Source organism: Xylocopa sonorina, unplaced genomic scaffold (assembly GCF_050948175.1).
Source record: "Xylocopa sonorina isolate GNS202 unplaced genomic scaffold, iyXylSono1_principal scaffold0014, whole genome shotgun sequence".
Lineage (NCBI taxonomy): Eukaryota > Metazoa > Arthropoda > Insecta > Hymenoptera > Apidae > Xylocopa > Xylocopa sonorina.
Window position 1 is genome coordinate 2,719,326 of NW_027490090.1, and position 19,731 is coordinate 2,739,056.

Below are 19,731 nucleotides of genomic sequence, written 5' to 3' on the forward strand. Positions count from 1 at the left end.
GCGAGAAGAATTAACGCGACAGGGATCTCATCTCATTATGCCTCGTCGAAAGTAATATCCAACGATTACAATAAGCCATCAGGCTCGAAAAACTTCTCCAATTTTATTGCAAATGCCTTAATAATCCAATCTAAAGTTGTGCCTGATCGACGTTCATTGAACTTAATTAAAACTTTAATTAGTTAATCAAACTGAGGAACATTCGAGGCTTGTCCTGTGCCTTTCGCGGAGACAGACAGAAGAATACTTTGCGCCAAGCTACCCTTTCTTTTTTTTCTCTCTCTCGAAAGCTGTTCGAAATATATTCGCGGTGGCGAAACTCGTGATCACATTCTCCCTCGACGCATGCATATGCAGCACAGGACGTTATTACAGCGGGGAGTCGGTTTTCGAAAGAAGGAACGGGCCAGGAAACTTGCTGGGCCGAGAGAAAGTTTCTGCATTCGAGCATCGACGTTGGAACTCTCGCAAAGCGTCGCGATCGCGACTCCATCCCCTCTTTTTTCCTCCTCACCCCCTCTTTTGTCGCGCGAGGACTCGAGTGCTGAGGCAACCGCTGGAACGCGAGACGCCCTCTCGCGGTTTCTCGCCAGGCCACCCTCTTCTTTCTCGCAGGATTAACGTATCGACGACACCAGCCAGCCGCGTCTGAATAATTCAAGGCGAAAGTTTTAACCGCGATCGAAGGGTGGTACGTGCTGTCCTGCTCGCTGCATCGCTCGATTACGATCGAACCTCGCTTTCTGTTGCAGGATTCGCGCTGATGAGGATCGTCGAGGTGTACAAGCAGATCCAGGAGCAGGAAATGAATATCGTGAGTACATTGGATGATACATTTTGTCGAAGGTATGCTGGAGCTTTGGTTATCTTTCGAACTCTCGTAACCCAAAATCAGTGCTGATGTCACTGAGAACACTCTCGTGCACATTCGTAACGAGCTTAGACGCCGTTCTGAGCGAGTAACGTGACCCTCGCGAATCGCACGGTTGATGCAATTAAAACCAGAGGAAGATTTATGCTGGGAACGGAAAACGCACGGTGGAGAAGTTCCAGGCATGCTGGAATATTAATTGGAAAGTTAAAAGAGAGTTTTGGTCATTTAACGTGGCTTCTTCCTTCTCACAATCCCATCTCGCTGCTTCCTCGAACATTCCCCTTCTTCTTCGTCCCTATCCGTCCGTTCGAAAACGCATGGAGATCTCTTTGATCCTCCAGACTGCCATTGGGGTGAGATCGCACACCTGCGCGTCCCTTTTGAGGGTGAAAATTCGTGTAACGACGTGTTATTACGATTTCGCGTTGCAGACAACGATGCAGCTCGATGGAACCTCTCAGACGACATCTTGCGAGATGCCAGGATTAATTGCAAAGCGTATGCATCGTTTGCTCGACGCTTACAGGACATTAGCAATGATTGGGGATGGCAAAAATGTTGGCAAATCTCTATTTTAATGGTCAACAAAGATCTTAGAGGCACGATGCAAAGCTCAATTGTTATTTCACTGACAATACACCAAAAATATCGCACCCCTATACAGTCTAACAACCCCTGCCATAAATGCAGTCTCAGTGCTGTAGCGCAGCGAATGATTCTCAGGCCATTATGAGCGATTCTCGTCTTCGCTGAAATCGTTTCGTGGCACGAAGATCTTCGAACAACGCACCCTGCAATAACCAGTGGCCGTTATCGCGAGATTTCGCGGAATTGCGATCCGTTGAGCTCGAGGAACGATGGTCAGACGCGGAAACCGCAGTGTTCAGAGCAGAAACCTGCTCTGCGTTCCTCGAGTTGAGCTAATTGTTTGCTACGTGACCGTTCTCGATAACTTCTGTCCAGAAAGCGATCGTCGAACCACAGCTCTGTGTCTCTTCCGCGTTTTACAGTTCTGATATCGTCACTCGATTCATGGCTTGGTTTTTTCAAAATTGTCGCGTCGCTTGAAAGGACACGAGGGAATAGTTTGCTGGAGCCTCGATGGCACGCAGAAACTTTGTTACTGCATGGAAATAGTTCGCAGAGGCGTGGAAATAGTTCGTCGAAGCATTCTTCTTCGTTTGTGTATCGCACAGGCTTTAAAAGGCACAGAATTGGGTGCTGCCATGGGTGTTAAGAAACCCAATTGACCGCTTTTCTAGTCTTAAGGACTGCAAATGTTGCTCTCGCGTTCTCTTTTAATATTTCCGTCTCGCGTCTCGTCCATATGTCTCTCCTTTATCTGAATTCACCACGCTGCGTTATAGGAAACGCATATCCGAAGCCATTCACGCACGGAAGGTCGTTGTCTCAGGCGAACGCGCGTCACCCTAACCCTCGTTGACAGAGATTACGTCTCGTCTCGTCTGGCGGCGCTCGCGAGGACGAGAAACCCGCTCGAGAGAGCTGCCAAGCCTAATCGCGCGGAAATATACAGAGAGAGGAGGAACAATTTCGTCCAGCCGTTGAATCAGTTTTATGGGTTTAAAGATGAACGACGAGGGGGCGTTTAGAGTAACGAGATCAGTGTTGCGGTCGTCGAGAGTTAGCGGGAGACTCTTCCTGCGAGGACCATAAAGTTCTCGACCTTTCGTCTGTCGTGGCCTGTGGTCTCGTTTCGATCACTATTTGTTAAAAGCTGGTAGAATTTTATCGAAAAGCCCACTCGAGCAACGGGATCGAAATTTCATCTGCCCTTTTTCCATCGAATTTTTCAGCTAGACAGGCTTCGAATTGTTCCAGTTTAATTCAGCGGAAGAGGAGAATGTAAAAAATCCTCGAACAATGGCGGACGTTTTAAACTCACCGTTTCGATACTCGCGAACGAGCTCCTTTGTTGCTTTCGAGCATTATGATGATTTAATTAAATTTCGTTCCGCTCCTGGCGAAGGAGGAACGGTTTTACTTTTGTTTGATACGTCGATTCGACGCCTGCGCGATTTTTCTCGTCATCGATATCAACGATGGCGCAGAGGTAGCTGCCTAACAAGATAAACGACGCCGATTCCTCACTCTTGGTCGAGGAGACTAATTTAATTTCGCTGGGTAATACCTGGAACGCGTCGCAGACATTATCGCGTTTTTCTTCGCGAATGAAAAACGACTGCGATACCAGAGGAAGTGGAGAGTCATATTGGCATTCGATCATCCTGGCTATGGACAGATAAGATATCCTTGGTATTAATGGAGCAGATTTTTCTTGAAACAGTCGATTTCCCGTCGAATTATGTCCAATGGAACGTTTTTCTATGGTCAATCTAACTCGAAAACTGGTGAATACTTCTCAAAATAGCTCTGAAAAGAAGAAAAAATTTGATGACCAAAACGATCAAATGGATAGAGGATATAGCGGAAATGACGCCAGTTTCTGTTTCATCTCGATATCTCAATCCGTTGTTGAGATATAAGCGATCAAAGTTTCAATGGCTTTCAAGATGGCGGCGGTGGGTGCGAATAACTTGACCCACATTCGTCCAGGAACGTGTAGACCACGTGACAGTTTATCCTGTGGGTCAGTGTGTCAAGGTGCGAGCGAGAGATTCGAGTACTTTCGACAAGGACAGACCTAACCGATTAAAAATTACCCTTCTCTTTAGACGACAATATCTCCGGAAATGGAAGTGGTATCGACATGATTCGTACGTCATTTTTAAAAGGAAAGTCCGTGCCTTCTAACGCGCCCAATTGCATTATCCTACCCTTTGTATCTTTCGAGATACGGCGTCTCAAATTTTTGCTAACTCTAATAGGGGTTATTTAAGGTTTTGCTTGAAACGAAGGAAAGTTCTTCGTAGAAATCTCCGAAACCGGAAGGGGCATCAAGATGATTCGAACGTCATTTTCAAGAGGAAGGTCCGTACTTTCTAACGTGCCCAATTGCATTATCCTGCCCTTTGTATCTTTCGAGATACGGCGTCTCAAACTTTTGCTAACTTTAATAGGGGTTATTTAAGGTTTTGCATGAAACGAAGGAAAGTGTTTCGATGAAATCTCCGAAACCGGAAGGGGCATCAAGATGATTCGAACGTCATTTTCAAGGGGAAAGTCCGCTCTTTCTAACGTGCCCAATTGCATTATCGTGCCCTTTGTATCTTTCGAGATACGGCGTCTCAAACTTTTGCTAACTCTAATAGGGGTTATTTAAGGTTTTGCTTGAAACGAAGGAAAGTTCTTCGAAGAAATCTCCGAAACCGGAAGGGGCATCAAAATGATTCGAACGTCATTTTCAAGAGGAAGGTCCGTACTTTCTAACGTGCCCAATTGCATTATCCTGCCCTTTGTATCTTTCGAGATACGGCGTCTCAAACTTTTGCTAACTCTAATAGGGGTTATTTAAGGTTTTGCTTGAAACGAAGGAAAGTTCTTCGAAGAAATCTCCGAAACCGGAAGGGGCATCAAGATGATTCGAACGTCATTTTCAAGAGGAAGGTCCGTACTTTCTAACGTGCCCAATTGCATTATCCTGCCCTTTGTATCTTTCGACTTACGGCGTCTCAAACTTTTGCTAACTCTAATAGGGGTTATTTAAGGTTTTGCTTGAAACGAAGGAAAGTTCTTCGAAGAAATCTCCGAAACCGGAAGGGGCATCAAGATGATTCGAACGTCATTTTCAAGAGGAAGGTCCGTACTTTCTAACGTGCCCAATTGCATTATCCTGCCCTTTGTATCTTTCGAGATACGGCGTCTCAAACTTTTGCTAACTTTAATAGGGGTTATTTAAGGTTTTGCATGAAACGAAGGAAAGTGTTTCGATGAAATCTCCGAAACCGGAAGGGGCATCAAGATCATTCGAACGTCATTTTCAAGGGGAAAGTCCGCTCTTTCTAACGTGCCCAATTGCATTATCGTGCCCTTTGTATCTTTCGAGATACGGCGTCTCAAATTTTTGCTAACTCTAATAGGGGTTATTTAAGGTTTTGCTTGAAACGAAGGAAAGTTCTTCGTAGAAATCTCCGAAACCGGAAGGGGCATCAAGATGATTCGAACGTCATTTTCAAGAGGAAGGTCCGTACTTTCTAACGTGCCCAATTGCATTATCCTGCCCTTTGTATCTTTCGAGATACGGCGTCTCAAACTTTTGCTAACTTTAATAGGGGTTATTTAAGGTTTTGCATGAAACGAAGGAAAGTGTTTCGATGAAATCTCCGAAACCGGAAGGGGCATCAAGATGATTCGAACGTCATTTTCAAGGGGAAAGTCCGCTCTTTCTAACGTGCCCAATTGCATTATCGTGCCCTTTGTATCTTTCGAGATACGGCGTCTCAAACTTTTGCTAACTCTAATAGGGGTTATTTAAGGTTTTGCATGAAACGAAGGAAAGTTTTTCGAAGAAATCTCCGTAACCGGAAGGGGCATCAAGATGATTCGAACGTCATTTTCAAGGGGAAAGTCCGCTCTTTCTAACGTGCCCAATTGCATTATCGTGCCCTTTGTATCTTTCGAGGTACGGCGTCTCAAACTTTTGCTAACTCTAATAGGGGTTATTTAAGGTTTTGCTTGAAACGAAGGAAAGTTCTTCGAAGAAATCTCCGAAACCGGAAGGGGCATCAAGATGATTCGAACGTCATTTTCAAGAGGAAGGTCCGTACTTTCTAACGTGCCCAATTGCATTATCCTGCCCTTTGTATCTTTCGAGATACGGCGTCTCAAACTTTTGCTAACTCTAATAGGGGTTATTTAAGGTTTTGCTTGAAACGAAGGAAAGTTCTTCGAAGAAATCTCCGAAACCGGAAGGGGCATCAAGATGATTCGAACGTCATTTTCAAGAGGAAGGTCCGTACTTTCTAACGTGCCCAATTGCATTATCCTACCCTTTGTATCTGTCGAGATATGGCGTCTCAAACTTTTGCTAACTCTAATAGGGGTTATTTATGGTTTTGCTTGAAACGAAGGAAAGTTCTTCGAAGAAATCTCCGAAACCGGAAGGGGCATCAAGATGATTCGAACGTCATTTTCAAGAGGAAGGTCCGTACTTTCTAACGTGCCCAATTGCATTATCCTGCCCTTTGTATCTTTCGAGATACGACGTCTCAAACTTTTGCTAACTTTAATAGGGGTTATTTAAGGTTTTGCATGAAACGAAGGAAAGTGTTTCGATGAAATCTCCGAAACCGGAAGGGGCATCAAGATGATTCGAACGTCATTTTCAAGGGGAAAGTCCGCTCTTTCTAACGTGCCCAATTGCATTATCGTGCCCTTTGTATCTTTCGAGATACGGCGTCTCAAACTTTTGCTAACTCTAATAGGGGTTATTTAAGGTTTTGCATGAAACGAAGGAAAGTTTTTCGAAGAAATCTCCGTAACCGGAAGGGGCATCAAGATGATTCGAACGTCATTTTCAAGGGGAAAGTCCGCTCTTTCTAACGTGCCCAATTGCATTATCGTGCCCTTTGTATCTTTCGAGATACGGCGTCTCAAACTTTTGCTAACTTTAATAGGGGTTATTTAAGGTTTTGCATGAAACGAAGGAAAGTGTTTCGATGAAATCTCCGAAACCGGAAGGGGCATCAAGATCATTCGAACGTCATTTTCAAGGGGAAAGTCCGCTCTTTCTAACGTGCCCAATTGCATTATCGTGCCCTTTGTATCTTTCGAGATACGGCGTCTCAAACTTTTGCTAACTCTAATAGGGGTTATTTAAGGTTTTGCATGGAACGAAGGAAAGTTTTTCGAAGAAATCTCCGAAACCGGAAGGGGCATCAAGATGATTCGAACGTCATTTTCAAGGGGAAAGTCCGCTCTTTCTAACGTGCCCAATTGCATTATCGTGCCCTTTGTATCTTTCGAGATACGGCGTCTCAAACTTTTGCTAACTCTAATAGGGGTTATTTAAGGTTTCGCATGAATCGAAGGAAAGTTTTTCGATGAAATCTCCGAAACCGGAAGGGGCATCAAGATGATTCGGACGTCATTTTCAAGGGGAAAGTCCGTACTTTCTAACGTGCCCAATTGCATTATCCTGCCCTTTGTATCTATCGAGATACGGCGTCTCAAACTTTTGCTAACTCTAATTGGGGTTATTTAAGGTTTTGCTTGAAACGAAGGAAAGTTCTTCGAAGAAATCTCCGAAACCGGAAGGGGCATCAAGATGATTCGAACGTCATTTTCAAGAGGAAGGTCCGTACTTTCTAACGTGCCCAATTGCATTATCGTGCCCTTTGTATCTTTCGAGATACGGCGTCTCAAACTTTTGCTAACTCTAATAGGGGTTATTTAAGGTTTTGCATGAAACGAAGGAAAGTTTTTCGAAGAAATCTCCGTAACCGGAAGGGGCATCAAGATGATTCGAACGTCATTTTCAAGGGGAAAGTCCGCTCTTTCTAACGTGCCCAATTGCATTATCGTGCCCTTTGTATCTTTCGAGATACGGCGTCTCAAACTTTTGCTAACTCTAATAGGGGTTATTTAAGGTTTTGCTTGAAACGAAGGAAAGTTCTTCGAAGAAATCTCCGAAACCGGAAGGGGCATCAAGATGATTCGAACGTCATTTTCAAGAGGAAGGTCCGTACTTTCTAACGTGCCCAATTGCATTATCCTGCCCTTTGTATCTTTCGAGATACGGCGTCTCAAACTTTTGCTAACTCTAATAGGGGTTATTTAAGGTTTTGCTTGAAACGAAGGAAAGTTCTTCGAAGAAATCTCCGAAACCGGAAGGGGCATCAAGATGATTCGAACGTCATTTTCAAGAGGAAGGTCCGTACTTTCTAACGTGCCCAATTGCATTATCCTGCCCTTTGTATCTTTCGAGATACGGCGTCTCAAACTTTTGCTAACTCTAATAGGGGTTATTTAAGGTTTTGCTTGAAACGAAGGAAAGTTCTTCGAAGAAATCTCCGAAACCGGAAGGGGCATCAAGATGATTCGAACGTCATTTTCAAGAGGAATGTCCGTACTTTCTAACGTGCCCAATTGCATTATCCTGCCCCTTGTATCTTTCGAGATACGGCGTCTCAAACTTTTGCTAACTTTAATAGGGGTTATTTAAGATTTTGCATGAAACGAAGGAAAGTGTTTCGATGAAATCTCCGAAACCGGAAGGGGCATCAAGATCATTCGAACGTCATTTTCAAGGGGAAAGTCCGCTCTTTCTAACGTGCCCAATTGCATTATCGTGCCCTTTGTATCTTTCGAGATACGGCGTCTCAAACTTTTGCTAACTCTAATAGGGGTTATTTAAGGTTTTGCATGAAACGAAAGAAAGTTTTTCGAAGAAATCTCCGTAACCGGAAGGGGCATCAAGATGATTCGAACGTCATTTTCAAGGGGAAAGTCCGCTCTTTCCAACGTGCCCAATTGCATTATCGTGCCCTTTGTATCTTTCGAGATACGGCGTCTCAAACTTTTGCTAACTCTAATAGGGGTTATTTAAGGTTTTGCATGAAACGAAGGAAAGTTTTTCGAAGAAATCTCCGTAACCGGAAGGGGCATCAAGATGATTCGAACGTCATTTTCAAGGGGAAAGTCCGCTCTTTCTAACGTGCCCAATTGCATTATCGTGCCCTTTGTATCTTTCGAAATACGGCGTCTCAAACTTTTGCTAACTCTAATAGGGGTTATTTAAGGTTTTGCTTGAAACGAAGGAAAGTTCTTCGAAGAAATCTTCGAAACCGGAAGGGGCATCAAGATGATTCGAACGTCATTTTCAAGAGGAAGGTCCGTACTTTCTAACGTGCCCAATTGCATTATCCTACCCTTTGTATCTGTCGAGATATGGCGTCTCAAACTTTTGCTAACTCTAATAGGGGTTATTTATGGTTTTGCTTGAAACGAAGGAAAATTTCTCAAAAAGAATTCGAAAAATTGCGAGAAAAATTAGTCGTAGTGGTCGTCCATCGAACGAGAAACCCTTTAGCCTGTTTCCAATTCGAGAAGCCGTATCGTTGTAAAGAAAACATTCATCCGCTGAACAGCTTTACATTCTTTAAGTGGATTGGCGAAAGGGGTGAGGGGAAGGGTTCCGTGGGAGGGTGAAAAAATGGAGGGAGCAAAGATGAATCCTTGGAGTTGTCTGGCTCAAATTCGAGCAGCTCGCATTACCTTTTGAGCCTTTTGAAGCGCGTCGCGTCCCGCTGGAGGGGCAGACGGACCCTCTCGCGCGGATTACCGAAGAACCCAATGGTCCATGGGTGGAAGCTCGCGACTCGCTCGGTTCTCTATGGTGTCCATCGATGGTTATTCAACGCAACCCTTTGCAGCACCGTTCGAACCCTCGTCAGACGCTGAAAAAAGCGCGCATTCTTTGGCCTCTCGAAAAGCAGGAGATCGTGATTCATCCGATGAGGCGAATGAATTTTCATGAGCCCCAGTTAATCGTTTCCTGGACGAAGGGAGTGCTCGAAGATGTGAATCAGCGGAAACGCAGCGTCGATATATTAGCGTGCCCCCCCCCCCCCCCCCAGCTAGTTTCACTGCCAAGGAAACGTATGATAGGGCTGCCTTTTTGTACCCCTGTTTCGCGAAGCCGTCTCCACCCGTTGGATGCGAGCCAATCGACCAGCAGCCCTATTTTCCCTTTTTATTGCCAGGCGTTCTGAGATGTGGCAATCTAATCGAAAGTGTTGACGGAAACGTCAATGCTCGAGAGCAGGGCATCGAGTAAACCGGAACCATGAGATTTCCATGAGAATTCAATCGCGGACGTCGATAAATTCTTAATTTCGAGCATTTGGCTGCGAGTCCAGACCCATGCTTGTTCTTTCCTCTATTGGAGCAGTTGTATTCTACATTAAACGCTCACAGGGACGCACGAATGCTCTGAAATTTAATTAGAGTCGACGATACGTAGCAATTTTCCGTCTGCCATAGCCAGAACTGTACTACTTTGCAGTCCACAGCCCAGTGATCGGTTATCAGCACGTGCCGTCTCGTTTGCAGCGATGAAGAAGACTTGATGACCAAAAGGACTGCAATTTTCGCGGGAACCAGCGATAAATATTAAAATGGGGACGCGAGATTTGTATCGAGCGATGTTAGACGCTCCATTGACGGACGCAGCCGGAAGTGGCGGGGTTCGTGCGAGCCCAGACTCAATGGACGTCGAGCAGTGGGTGGGGGTGGGCGTCAGAGGGCGCTGACACGAGTTTCCAGCCGTTCAAATTTGCACACACCGTTGGAGTGGGACGGAGATATTTGCCTGAGGCTGGTCCACGACTTCGCTCGCTTTTTGCCACGGATTTTCACATCTGTCTTGCGAAGCTTGCGTGTCTCGCGAGCAGAGGAGAATGAAAAATGATAGAGAGAGGCCTCTCAACGCTCGCGCGTTTAACCAAGGCGTTATTTTCCTTTGCCCAGGGGAAATTGCAGCGCTCTGGCGCGATCATATTTTGAATTTTACAATTTGCATTCCATTTTGCCAAAAATTACGACAGAAATTTCTTTTTAAGTTTTGTGAGCAATGAAACAAGTAACTCGGGACTTCGATACGCTTCGACTGTCGCTGAATTTCGTCGCGAACTCCACGGGCGAGTTCACTTTTGATCGACTCGCGCGAAATACGTATGGGAAAAAGAGGAAAAGAACTGCTCTGGCAAATAAATAACGCCGTATACTTGCGCGCAGCGAGAAAGCCGAACGTAAACCTGTCAAACGTTTAAATAAAATCGACCGTGCGTGCAGTCGCGTCGGTTCAAGAAGAGTCGCGACGGGGAAATAATATTTCTTTGGAGCTGTTCGTGCGTCGACGTCCACCAACCCTCCTTTTTCCACCCCTTATCGCTTTAAAAACCCTAATTTCTCTCTAATTCGACCATTCTTGCTCATCCAACTTCATTTTTAATCACTTTGGAGCTTCTAGAATTTGTAATTTATGGAAGACCCACTTTGTGGTGACAATCGATAGCTCCATCCCATTCGTGACGCTAATCAACGTCCATTAAGTCTCAGAGGGAGCGAGAAAAAAATTTTTTTCGACCAACCCCGCGGATTTCGCATCGACGAGGATGGATTTTCTGATTTTTATTTCGACGTGCACCCGACAGATTGCCTTGTCCACCGTGCACGCGCAATCCCGATTGTTGCTTGGGGCGTCGATATTCCCAGTGTCCCTGAAAAAGTTCGACGCGATGGCAATTCTGGCCAGGGTTATTAATTCCCTCTGAAACGTGGCGTTAATGGTGGATCTGGTTCGAGGACGAAGAAGCCACGGCTGGTAAATCGCGTGCAAAAGGGTCTGGCAGGCCTCGAGAAGCAGAAAGGACAACATTTGTAGGTGAAACTTTTACGAGACCGTGTCGAAGTGGTTGGCAAGCGTTTCTGGTTGAGAAACGGGTCGGACAACGGGACGCGAACTCGCGAGGGACGTCTGGAACGCGGCTGGAGACGTTTAAAGTCCCTCATTACCTAAGCTCGTTTCGAATTCAGTCTTGGCGTTCGACGTGCATTAAAATTTTCCAGTGTCTTGAACCCGACTAGCCCAGCCGTTCGCTTGCTTTCAGTTGAAAGCGTTCTACGTCGACCTGCTGGTGCCCCTCGAGACGAACCTGGAGAAAGACACCAAGGTCGTCCAGGTGAGCTTTGCGCCCTCTCGCGGTAATCGAGCGTCCCCTGCAACTAACTTAAACGATTCTTCCCCAGAGCGAGCAGAAGAAGTTCCTGCAGCAGCACAAGACCAGGTCAGAGACGTATAGCAAGGCAGCAGCGACGATGAAGAAGCAGAGGAAGAAGTCCAGAGGCGCCAGCAAGAGTGGCCTGGCCATGGACAAGGAACTGAAGAACATGCAGATCCTCGAAGAAGAGAAATCCAAGTTGGACGCGTTCTGCGAGCAGAGCTTGAAGAACGTACGTACCCCAACTGTGTAGACTGCTCTCTGAGGTTGGTCAGAGCTTCAAGGACAGCTTGTTCCAGGCTATGACTCAGGAACGAAGGAGGTACGGGTTCGTTCTCGAGCGACAGTGCTCATTGGCGAAGCATTACGCAAGTTTTCACGAAGTGGCACTGGCTGCGTTGCATCCGTCAGTTGACAAATGGCGCGAGGTGGCTGCTACCAGGGAATACTTGCCTCAATCTGTCGAGGATATGTTCGCATCTAGGCTCAGAGTGAGTGGCACCTGTTTGGTGTCTTCTAAAACTGCTTTAGAGGATACTTGACGCGTTTAGTTTGGTTGTGTGCTTAGCAAGTTTCGTTCTGGCCTGAGGACGAGGACAATGGCGGGTCTGAGCTGACCATGAGCTCGCAGTTGAGGAAGACTAGGAGTATGGACAGCTCTTGCTTGGAGCTTCGGCCTGGACCACCTTCTGGGAACGTCCAGAGCAGCGCTTATCAGGGTCCAAGCTCGCATCTATCGTCTGCTCTGTCCAGAGCCAGGTCTGAGGCTAATCTGCACGCGTCGACGCTGTCGCTGGGCCCAGGTAGGTCCAATTTATTGTCTGCTAGTGTCATTAACACGAGTTTCCACTGTTCCACCAATTGCAGCCTCTATTTTTCGTCGAAATTGATACAATTTGCTAAACAATTAATTTTCTTTTAGTATAGTGTTCAAGTTTTCTTAAATTGATGTTATTATTTCGAGGAAAATAGCTCCATAGAGTCGTTAATACTTAAAAGAAAACTTCTAGAGCCCCTCGCATAAATTTCCCGCCATACATAATGCGGAAGCAAAATGTAATACGTGGTGGAGTAAGCAGAAAAAAGAAAAACGAACGTTCAAACAAGCACTTTGTTTCGAATGTGATAGCTTCTGGCGGAGAGCCATTCCGCGTGCCAGAACGGGGTATATATAAGGCGAGCAAAAGGAAAAGTAGCAACGAGCTCGTGAAACACGAGTTACACGGCTGAGTCCGCGTATCCGGCGTGATTAATTAATTGCCAGCTCATATTCTGCTGTTAAATGCAGTGGTTACTGTTCCTAATGTTTAACGAGGCAGCCTGGAGTGGCTGAAAGAAACAGTGCCACTCAAAAAATATGTATTTTGCCAGCTTTATATATTTTACGAATCCTCGAGGATGGTGGAAAAGCAATGGGACGCTATTTTCGCGGAATTGTTCGTAACTCGTGCTCGCAGCTCGTCGAAATTATTCGCAAAGGTGCAGCAGAGCCACGAGCACGAGTGGACAGGTCCGAAAACCCATTTACAGGGATCCTTCCGGTAGAAACGGGCCGACATCCTAATACCCTCGCGGCACGTGCGAGTTACAGCGCAGCAGAGCCGGGTTAATCGTTGCCCTCCTCGTATTTTCGCAGAGGTACCGGAAACTCCGCCAAGGCCGCGGTCCATGGCGCCTCCGGCATCGCGCAACAGCGGTAGCGGAGGTGGCGGTGGAAGTGGAACGGGGGTGAGCTCTGGTGGATGGGGAGACGCACCCCTCGCGAGGGCTCTCTTCGCCTATTTGAGCTCCGGAGAAAATCAGCTCAGCTTCCTGGAGGGAGATCTCATCGCGTTGATGGGTGAGTGTTGGGTGCTTTTCTAAGCTTGGGTGCTCTTAAAACTTGGGTGCTTTCTTTAAAGTTGGGTGCTTTCTTTAAAACTTGGGTGCTTTCTTTAAAACTTGAGTGCTGCTAAAACTTGAGTGCTTCCAGAACTTGGGTGCTACCGAAGCCTGAGTGCTTCTAGAACTTGAGTTCTTCCAGAATTTGAATGCTTTTAAAACTTGGGTGCTGCTAAATCTTTGGTGCTTCCAAGACTTCGGTGCATTCAAGACATGGGTGCTTCCAAGACTTGAGTGCTTCCAAAGCTTAAGTGTTCTCAAAGCTTGGGCGTTTTCAAAACTTGAATGCCTCCAACATTTTTATGCTTCCAAAGCATAAAAGATAAAAGCTTGAGCTCAAATTATACTTGACTTATTACTGTCCACTACTGTTATTTACAATCCACGAAACTATGTTCTCAGGGGATCGTCAGAAAGGCTGGCAATTCGGTGAGAACCTGCGCACCCAAAGCTCCGGCTGGTTCCCGCTGGCGTACACGGAAATTATTATCGACGATAGTTTGGGGTAAGTTAACAGAGGCAGGAAAATCTCCGGTTTTCGCGCTATCAGAACAGATCTAGTTACGGCGTTCGTTGGCTAACAATTGTACGGGTCGAACGCAATTACGCTAATCTGGAACGATAACGTGCACTGGCCGATATCGATGCAGCTAGTCCCATTAAACGTACTCGTCTTGGTGTTATTGTTCCATCCACTACCCTCGAAATCCCATTATTCCGCTGGTCGATTTACGATACACCACCTCTGGAACTTTTCCACCCCTTCGAACCCTCGAACCACCCCTTTGATCCCTGATTTTCAACAAAAATGCGACGACTTTGACCAAAAAAAGGCGGATTATCGCACGCGAAATCCGTCCCTCTCGATCGATGTCGTCAACGTTATCACTGAAATCAAATTGCACGGTTATCGCGCGAAGATCGCCCAGCCACGGGACAAACAATGGTCGCGCGACGGAGCCACAAGCAGTGCCACCCTGCAAACCGCCACCCTCTCGACCGCCAGTGACACCCAGCGGTATTGATGAAGTTCCCAGCGGATTCCACAGGGTGGGAAACAACAACTCCAACAGCAGCAACAACAATAACAGCAACATAGGCACACCCACCAACGTGCCCAACAGCAACAGTTCACACAATTTGGCCACGCCAACTGCGCGGCAAAATAAACCAGTAAGAACCATTCTTTCTTTTTTCTCACTCGTTCATATTTCTACATGTGTGTCTCTTTAAAATTCCACTGTGCAGCTTCTAATGCTTTTGACAGATTTGTGTCACTAGTTAGAGGGTTTCTAAGTTCTGAGCTATTGCAAAGTGTAATGAATCGAATTTTAGTGATCCAGATCAGTTAAATTATCCCTCAGATCCGTCCATCGGGCACTCTGCCCACTGTGCTGGCTGGTGGTCGCAGGATACAGCCACCAGCCCCTCCAGTGCCGCCTCCTCAAGTTGTCACGTCGCTTCACAGCAGCAACGACAGTGGTTTCTCGAACGAGGCACCAGCTCAGCCAGACATCGACTACAGCGACGACGAGGCCATGAGGTAAGCGTTCGCTAAGGAATCGCATCAGGAATGATACCTTCGAGACTCTTAATCGAGCCCCGTTGGAAGTAGCTGATGATTGTTGGCAAAATCCCTGTAGAAACGCTTCTCTGCCTGTGACTCGTGACTCTTCGAGCTTTGTATTTTATCCCCGCTCGCAGTAATTAGGTTACGTTGGCTAACGAAGTGTACAGAGTAGAGCTGAGTATCGTAGAACCGTGGCTTGTCATTTTATTTTATTTCTCTTTGGATCTAACGACCTCCTTCCATTAAAAGTTCACCTAAAAAGTGTCCAAATTGGGTCACTTTTGAGGACGAACTGTCGTACCAACTGTGCCGTGTTGCATGCGTAGAAACGAGCGCTCTCTACTGATTAATAAATCCCCTGCGCTGGAGTTACTCGTATATTTCCCTTCTAAGCGTCTCTCTAATCGCGCGTCGCGTCGAGAAAAGGACAGAGAATGATAGAACAGAAAGACAGAGACACAGACGATAGCCAGACGAGTCCCCAATAGCCTACTTGCTCTGTCAGCAGAGTGACGATGTTGTTTTCTCTCCTGATTTGTAGATTCCGCATGCGTTATCGTGGTCGATGGAAATAAAATAGGACGTGGTGGTGGCTCATTCACATCTCCGAGCTCCTGCGATGCCAGAGCAGTCATACATACCCCTCGAAATCCCCGCATATCGCAATACTCCGCGACAGTAATGCTCGACAGACCGCCTAACTAATCCTGTACTTGGCTCATGGTTTCTCTCTCTCTCTCTCTCTCCGTTACGCTGCACTGTCACTTCGTCCTTTCGTTTCTTCTCTCTCTCTCTCTCTCTCTTTTCTCTTCTCTTCTCTTCTTTTTACTCACCCCGAGCCCGAACGCAAACGCAGACAACGGCGAAGAAAGCCGCGAGCCGATAGAATAACCGAGGCTGCCAGGCAGCAGCAGCAACAGCAGCACCAGAAGGACGAGAAACCGAAGGATTGGGAGAATGACTCGTGGAAGACGATACCGCGGGACGAGAAGAGCTGGCACCTCTACAGAACCGCGATGGACATCTGGGTGGAGTCGAATGCGAGCCAGGAGAACGAGAACGCTGAGGGAAGGTACGCCAACAGACGCTACGACAGCCAGGACCGCAAGAGCGGCAGGGACTTCTCCAGTCGCGGTACAATGGAGAACGGACAGGCCAGAAAATCTGCGAAGAAAACGCAAGAAAGATCGCAGAAGAACGAGTACGAGACTCGCAGCCACGCCAATTCGAACCACAAGAGCAAACCCTTGAGCAACGAAGAGCAGTCCAGGAAGTCTACCAGGAGGAACAACGAGCACTCGCAGGATCGTCGCGAGTCAAAGAAGCCCAAGGAGCAGGAAGAGACAGAGGAAGACGAATTAGAGTTAGAGGAAGAGGAAGAGGATGCATACAGCGCCAGAATGGAGTACCAGAAGAAGTACTACACAGAGAGATCAGACGCACAGGAGCGTAACTCTCGACGAGGTTACCATCAAGTGGCGCAAAAGGAGTCCAAGTACGAGAACGAGAAGACGTCCTCAGCTTCGTCCTCTGGCACTGACGACGAGAGTACGATTACGATCCCAGAGACTGGGAGGAAAGTGGAGCACATAGCCCAGAAGTTGGAGCAGACTGCTCAGAAGTACGCCAGGGAGCACAGCCCACCAAAGCTGATGGAGCGCAGGAACGAGTACAGAAGCTTAGAGCGCAGAGAGGAGAAGCAGCCACCCCCACCATATGAAAGATACAACGACTGCGAGAGGAACCACGCGCCTCAGAGGTTCGAGCGTGAGAGGGATCGGTATTTAGAGAAGTCCCCCACCACAGTGCAGAAGAGTTCTACGTACGAGCGTGAGAGGACGTTCGAGAAGAACCCTGACAGGAACAGGAACACTGAACGAGCGTCGAATCGACGGTTCGAGAGACCTCGTCCGCCATCTGAAGAGGCTCCTGAGAGGCCAACTGAACCGCGTACCGCGTACAGAGAGCGCAGGTTCTCTGACAAAGAGGAGGCCATCTATGGAGAGACGAAGTTCGTCAGAGAAAACGTGTCAGTTGACAAGGAACGTGGATACGAGTCCAACTTCGAGACGAAATTAGAGAGAACCAAGGTGATTGAGAGGCATGGTTACCAGAATCTAGGTCAGAGCAATCTGCAGAAGTTCCAGAGGAATGGATTAGAAGGTTTAGAGAAGAACGACACCAATAACAACACTTTGAAAGATGAGACGAGGAAACCACTGCTGCCAAGACAGACAACAGCTGTTGGACATCTGATACAAACTGGCAGAGCCTTCGACGTGGACTCAAAGAGTCCAAAGCTGGTAAAACGGACCAAGTCCTTCTGGAGATTCAGGCGAGACTCAGATGTCCTCGAAGGCATGGCTCTCTGGCAGCACAGATCCTTAGTGGACATCCCAAAGATGATCAAGAAAGAAGTGCAAGAGGACGCGAATTCTGAAGAAACCAGCAAGCAGAGCCCAGAAGGCAGTCCCAACTCGCGACAGAACTTGGAGAAGAGGAACAGCGACGTGACGATCACGAATGACTCTCATCACGACGAGCCCAAGCCAGCAGAGAGGATGCACGTTCCAGAGAAGTCTGACTACTTCGAGGACTTTCCTACCCCAGCAGAGAGACCAAAGACAGTAGAAAGGTCTGATTACAGGATGCACCAGGAGGAGAGGTCCTACTTCATGGGCAACGTTTCGAGGAAGGCCATTATCGAGAAGGAACGGAAGCGCAGCTTGGAGGCTAAGCGGAACATGATCGTGGCTGAGCTGAAGGAGAACAACGAGGCAAAGAGGAACGAGAGGAGGAAGAAGTACACTGACGACGAGGATGGACTGACGCAGAACTTCAGCGAGACTGAGGCCTCTGACGAGGAGTCCACGTACAGCTGCATCGTTGTCAAGGACCAAACAGTCGCTGAGAAGACGCTGTTGCCTAGGACGAAGCTGCGCAGGGACTCTGACAGAGATAAGAATACTTGTGGGCCGTGGTACGATCTCTGGGGAGTGGACGCGTCCGTGAACAAGAAGAAGAAGAAGAAACAGCAATGAATCTGTGGAGACTCGAGTCACTGAAGGTTCGAGTCAGCTTGTTGGACAGGATCGCGAAAACGCGACGTCTTGGAAGATACGAAAGAGGGAGATGTTGGAGATTCTGATTTAGCAGTTATTTTCATTTTGTCCGCTAGATTTTGTTCGCTTGTTAAGTTGATCGTGTAAAGCCAGCCCCCTGATCGAGTCGACGCCAGGAATGACCGATGATCAGCTTTCCACGTAGCGCAGCATCCCATTGCTTCCTCGAGTTTGTTCGTTTTCTTTTTGTTTTTTTTTTCTTTTTGCAAGCGTAGTTACCGTTTGCGCTTTCGTCGACGCTTGTGTATCGCGAGATCGACGTGTTGACGTTAAGCGTGCGCGCATTTCGGTGCACGTGTCGAGAAGCTGCCCGCCATTGCGATGGAGAAGACAACGTTATGGATGATGGTTCAATCGTAACTCTTGTTCGATCTGTCGTTGCTGAATGCTACGGTAATTCGAAGGTGTTTTAGCACCCAAGTGTTTTAGCACCCAAGTGCTTTGATACTCAAGTGTTTTAGCATCCAAGTGCTTTGATACTCAAGTGTTTTAGCACCCAAGTTAAAGCACTGGGGTGCTAAAACACTCGAGTATTTTAGCACTCAAGTGTCTTAGCACCCAAGTGCTAGCACCCAAATGTCTTAGCACCCAAGTGCTTTAACACTCGAGTGCCTTAGCACCCAAGTGTGTGGCCTGCCACTGCTAAATCTCGAAACGTTCCATAAAAGAAATCGTTTGAAATTCATTGCACGCTCGAACGATCGAAATTAATCGACCCTGTCGCGATTAAATCCAGCGAGATAAAATGCATCGCGTTCAAGTGCGACCTGCAAACTGGTTTCTGCATTAATAACAAGTCGATTCGAGAGCTCGATACTGTACGCGGTCCGTTCGATATCCATAGAAGCTAGCTTCCGGTTCTGCTTGAAACGACTGCCAGTTTATTTGAATACAGCGCGTGTGGGCGTCGCGAGGAATTAAATTTCGTTCCCACGGCATTTCGATACATTACGTAAGACATTTCTCGCGTTGGAATTCGCATTTTTTTCGAGAAAACTCAATCCTTCGACGAGATTCGAAAAGAAAGCACTGTACTGTTTTGTGTTTGCGCTTCGCATGAAATGTCGTGTAAATGTTTGAGACTTGCTTGTCCACGTTAAGTTCCACCGATTCGTGTGTGCTCTGTCGACTGTCCCCTCGAGACGCCATCTTGCAAGTGACTCTCGTTACCCAATCCTCGTCAAGTAGCTTCGACTCTCTACTTAGAGGAACTGCATGGAACGTTTTCGTTCTGATAACAGTCAGCGCTTCTTTCTAGCGACTGATCAAGCTCGATTCTTGCAGGACGAACATATTCGCAACTGTAAAGCTTCGGAAAACGAAGACGAACGATCGCTCGGCGCCTGCGTTGTCATGAGATAAGCTCTTCATCTAGATTACCCTCCTCGTGCGATCTTAGACGCGCCTCTCCGTTTCGAGAGAACAGTTCCTCCTCAGAGAACGCCTGACGCGACAGGCACGCCAATCAAAACGCGCGGATGTCCGTCCAACTAACACGTCCGACTTTGATCCTCTATGACGAACTCCTTCTCTCTCGTTTCGATTTATGGCGTTGGACCACTTTTGGACCAACGATTCTAGAATTATTAGGGACCATTGCGAGCACGAACTGATTTTTAACCACGTCATAGAGGATTGAAG

At 47.1% G+C, this 19,731-nt stretch overlaps 2 protein-coding genes across 2 annotated transcripts in view; one reads left to right on the forward strand and one right to left on the reverse strand.

The window, feature by feature from the left end:
• Irsp53 (Insulin receptor substrate 53 kDa) overlaps positions 1–18,116 on the forward strand; it is a 65,108-nt gene extending 46,992 nt beyond the window's left edge. Inside the window, exons 4-13 of the mRNA XM_076908769.1 lie at positions 753–814; positions 11,407–11,478; positions 11,546–11,749; positions 11,817–12,008; positions 12,086–12,320; positions 13,154–13,357; positions 13,801–13,903; positions 14,319–14,571; positions 14,763–14,941; positions 15,825–18,116. Of these exons, the coding sequence (XP_076764884.1) occupies positions 753–814; positions 11,407–11,478; positions 11,546–11,749; positions 11,817–12,008; positions 12,086–12,320; positions 13,154–13,357; positions 13,801–13,903; positions 14,319–14,571; positions 14,763–14,941; positions 15,825–18,009 (3,689 nt within the window). The 3' untranslated portion in view covers positions 18,010–18,116. The remainder of the gene's footprint in view (positions 1–752; positions 815–11,406; positions 11,479–11,545; positions 11,750–11,816; positions 12,009–12,085; positions 12,321–13,153; positions 13,358–13,800; positions 13,904–14,318; positions 14,572–14,762; positions 14,942–15,824) is intronic.
• The window catches only part of LOC143431826 (facilitated trehalose transporter Tret1-like), a 352,198-nt gene that overhangs the window by 161,028 nt on the left and 171,439 nt on the right, over positions 1–19,731 (reverse strand). The window lies entirely within an intron of this gene.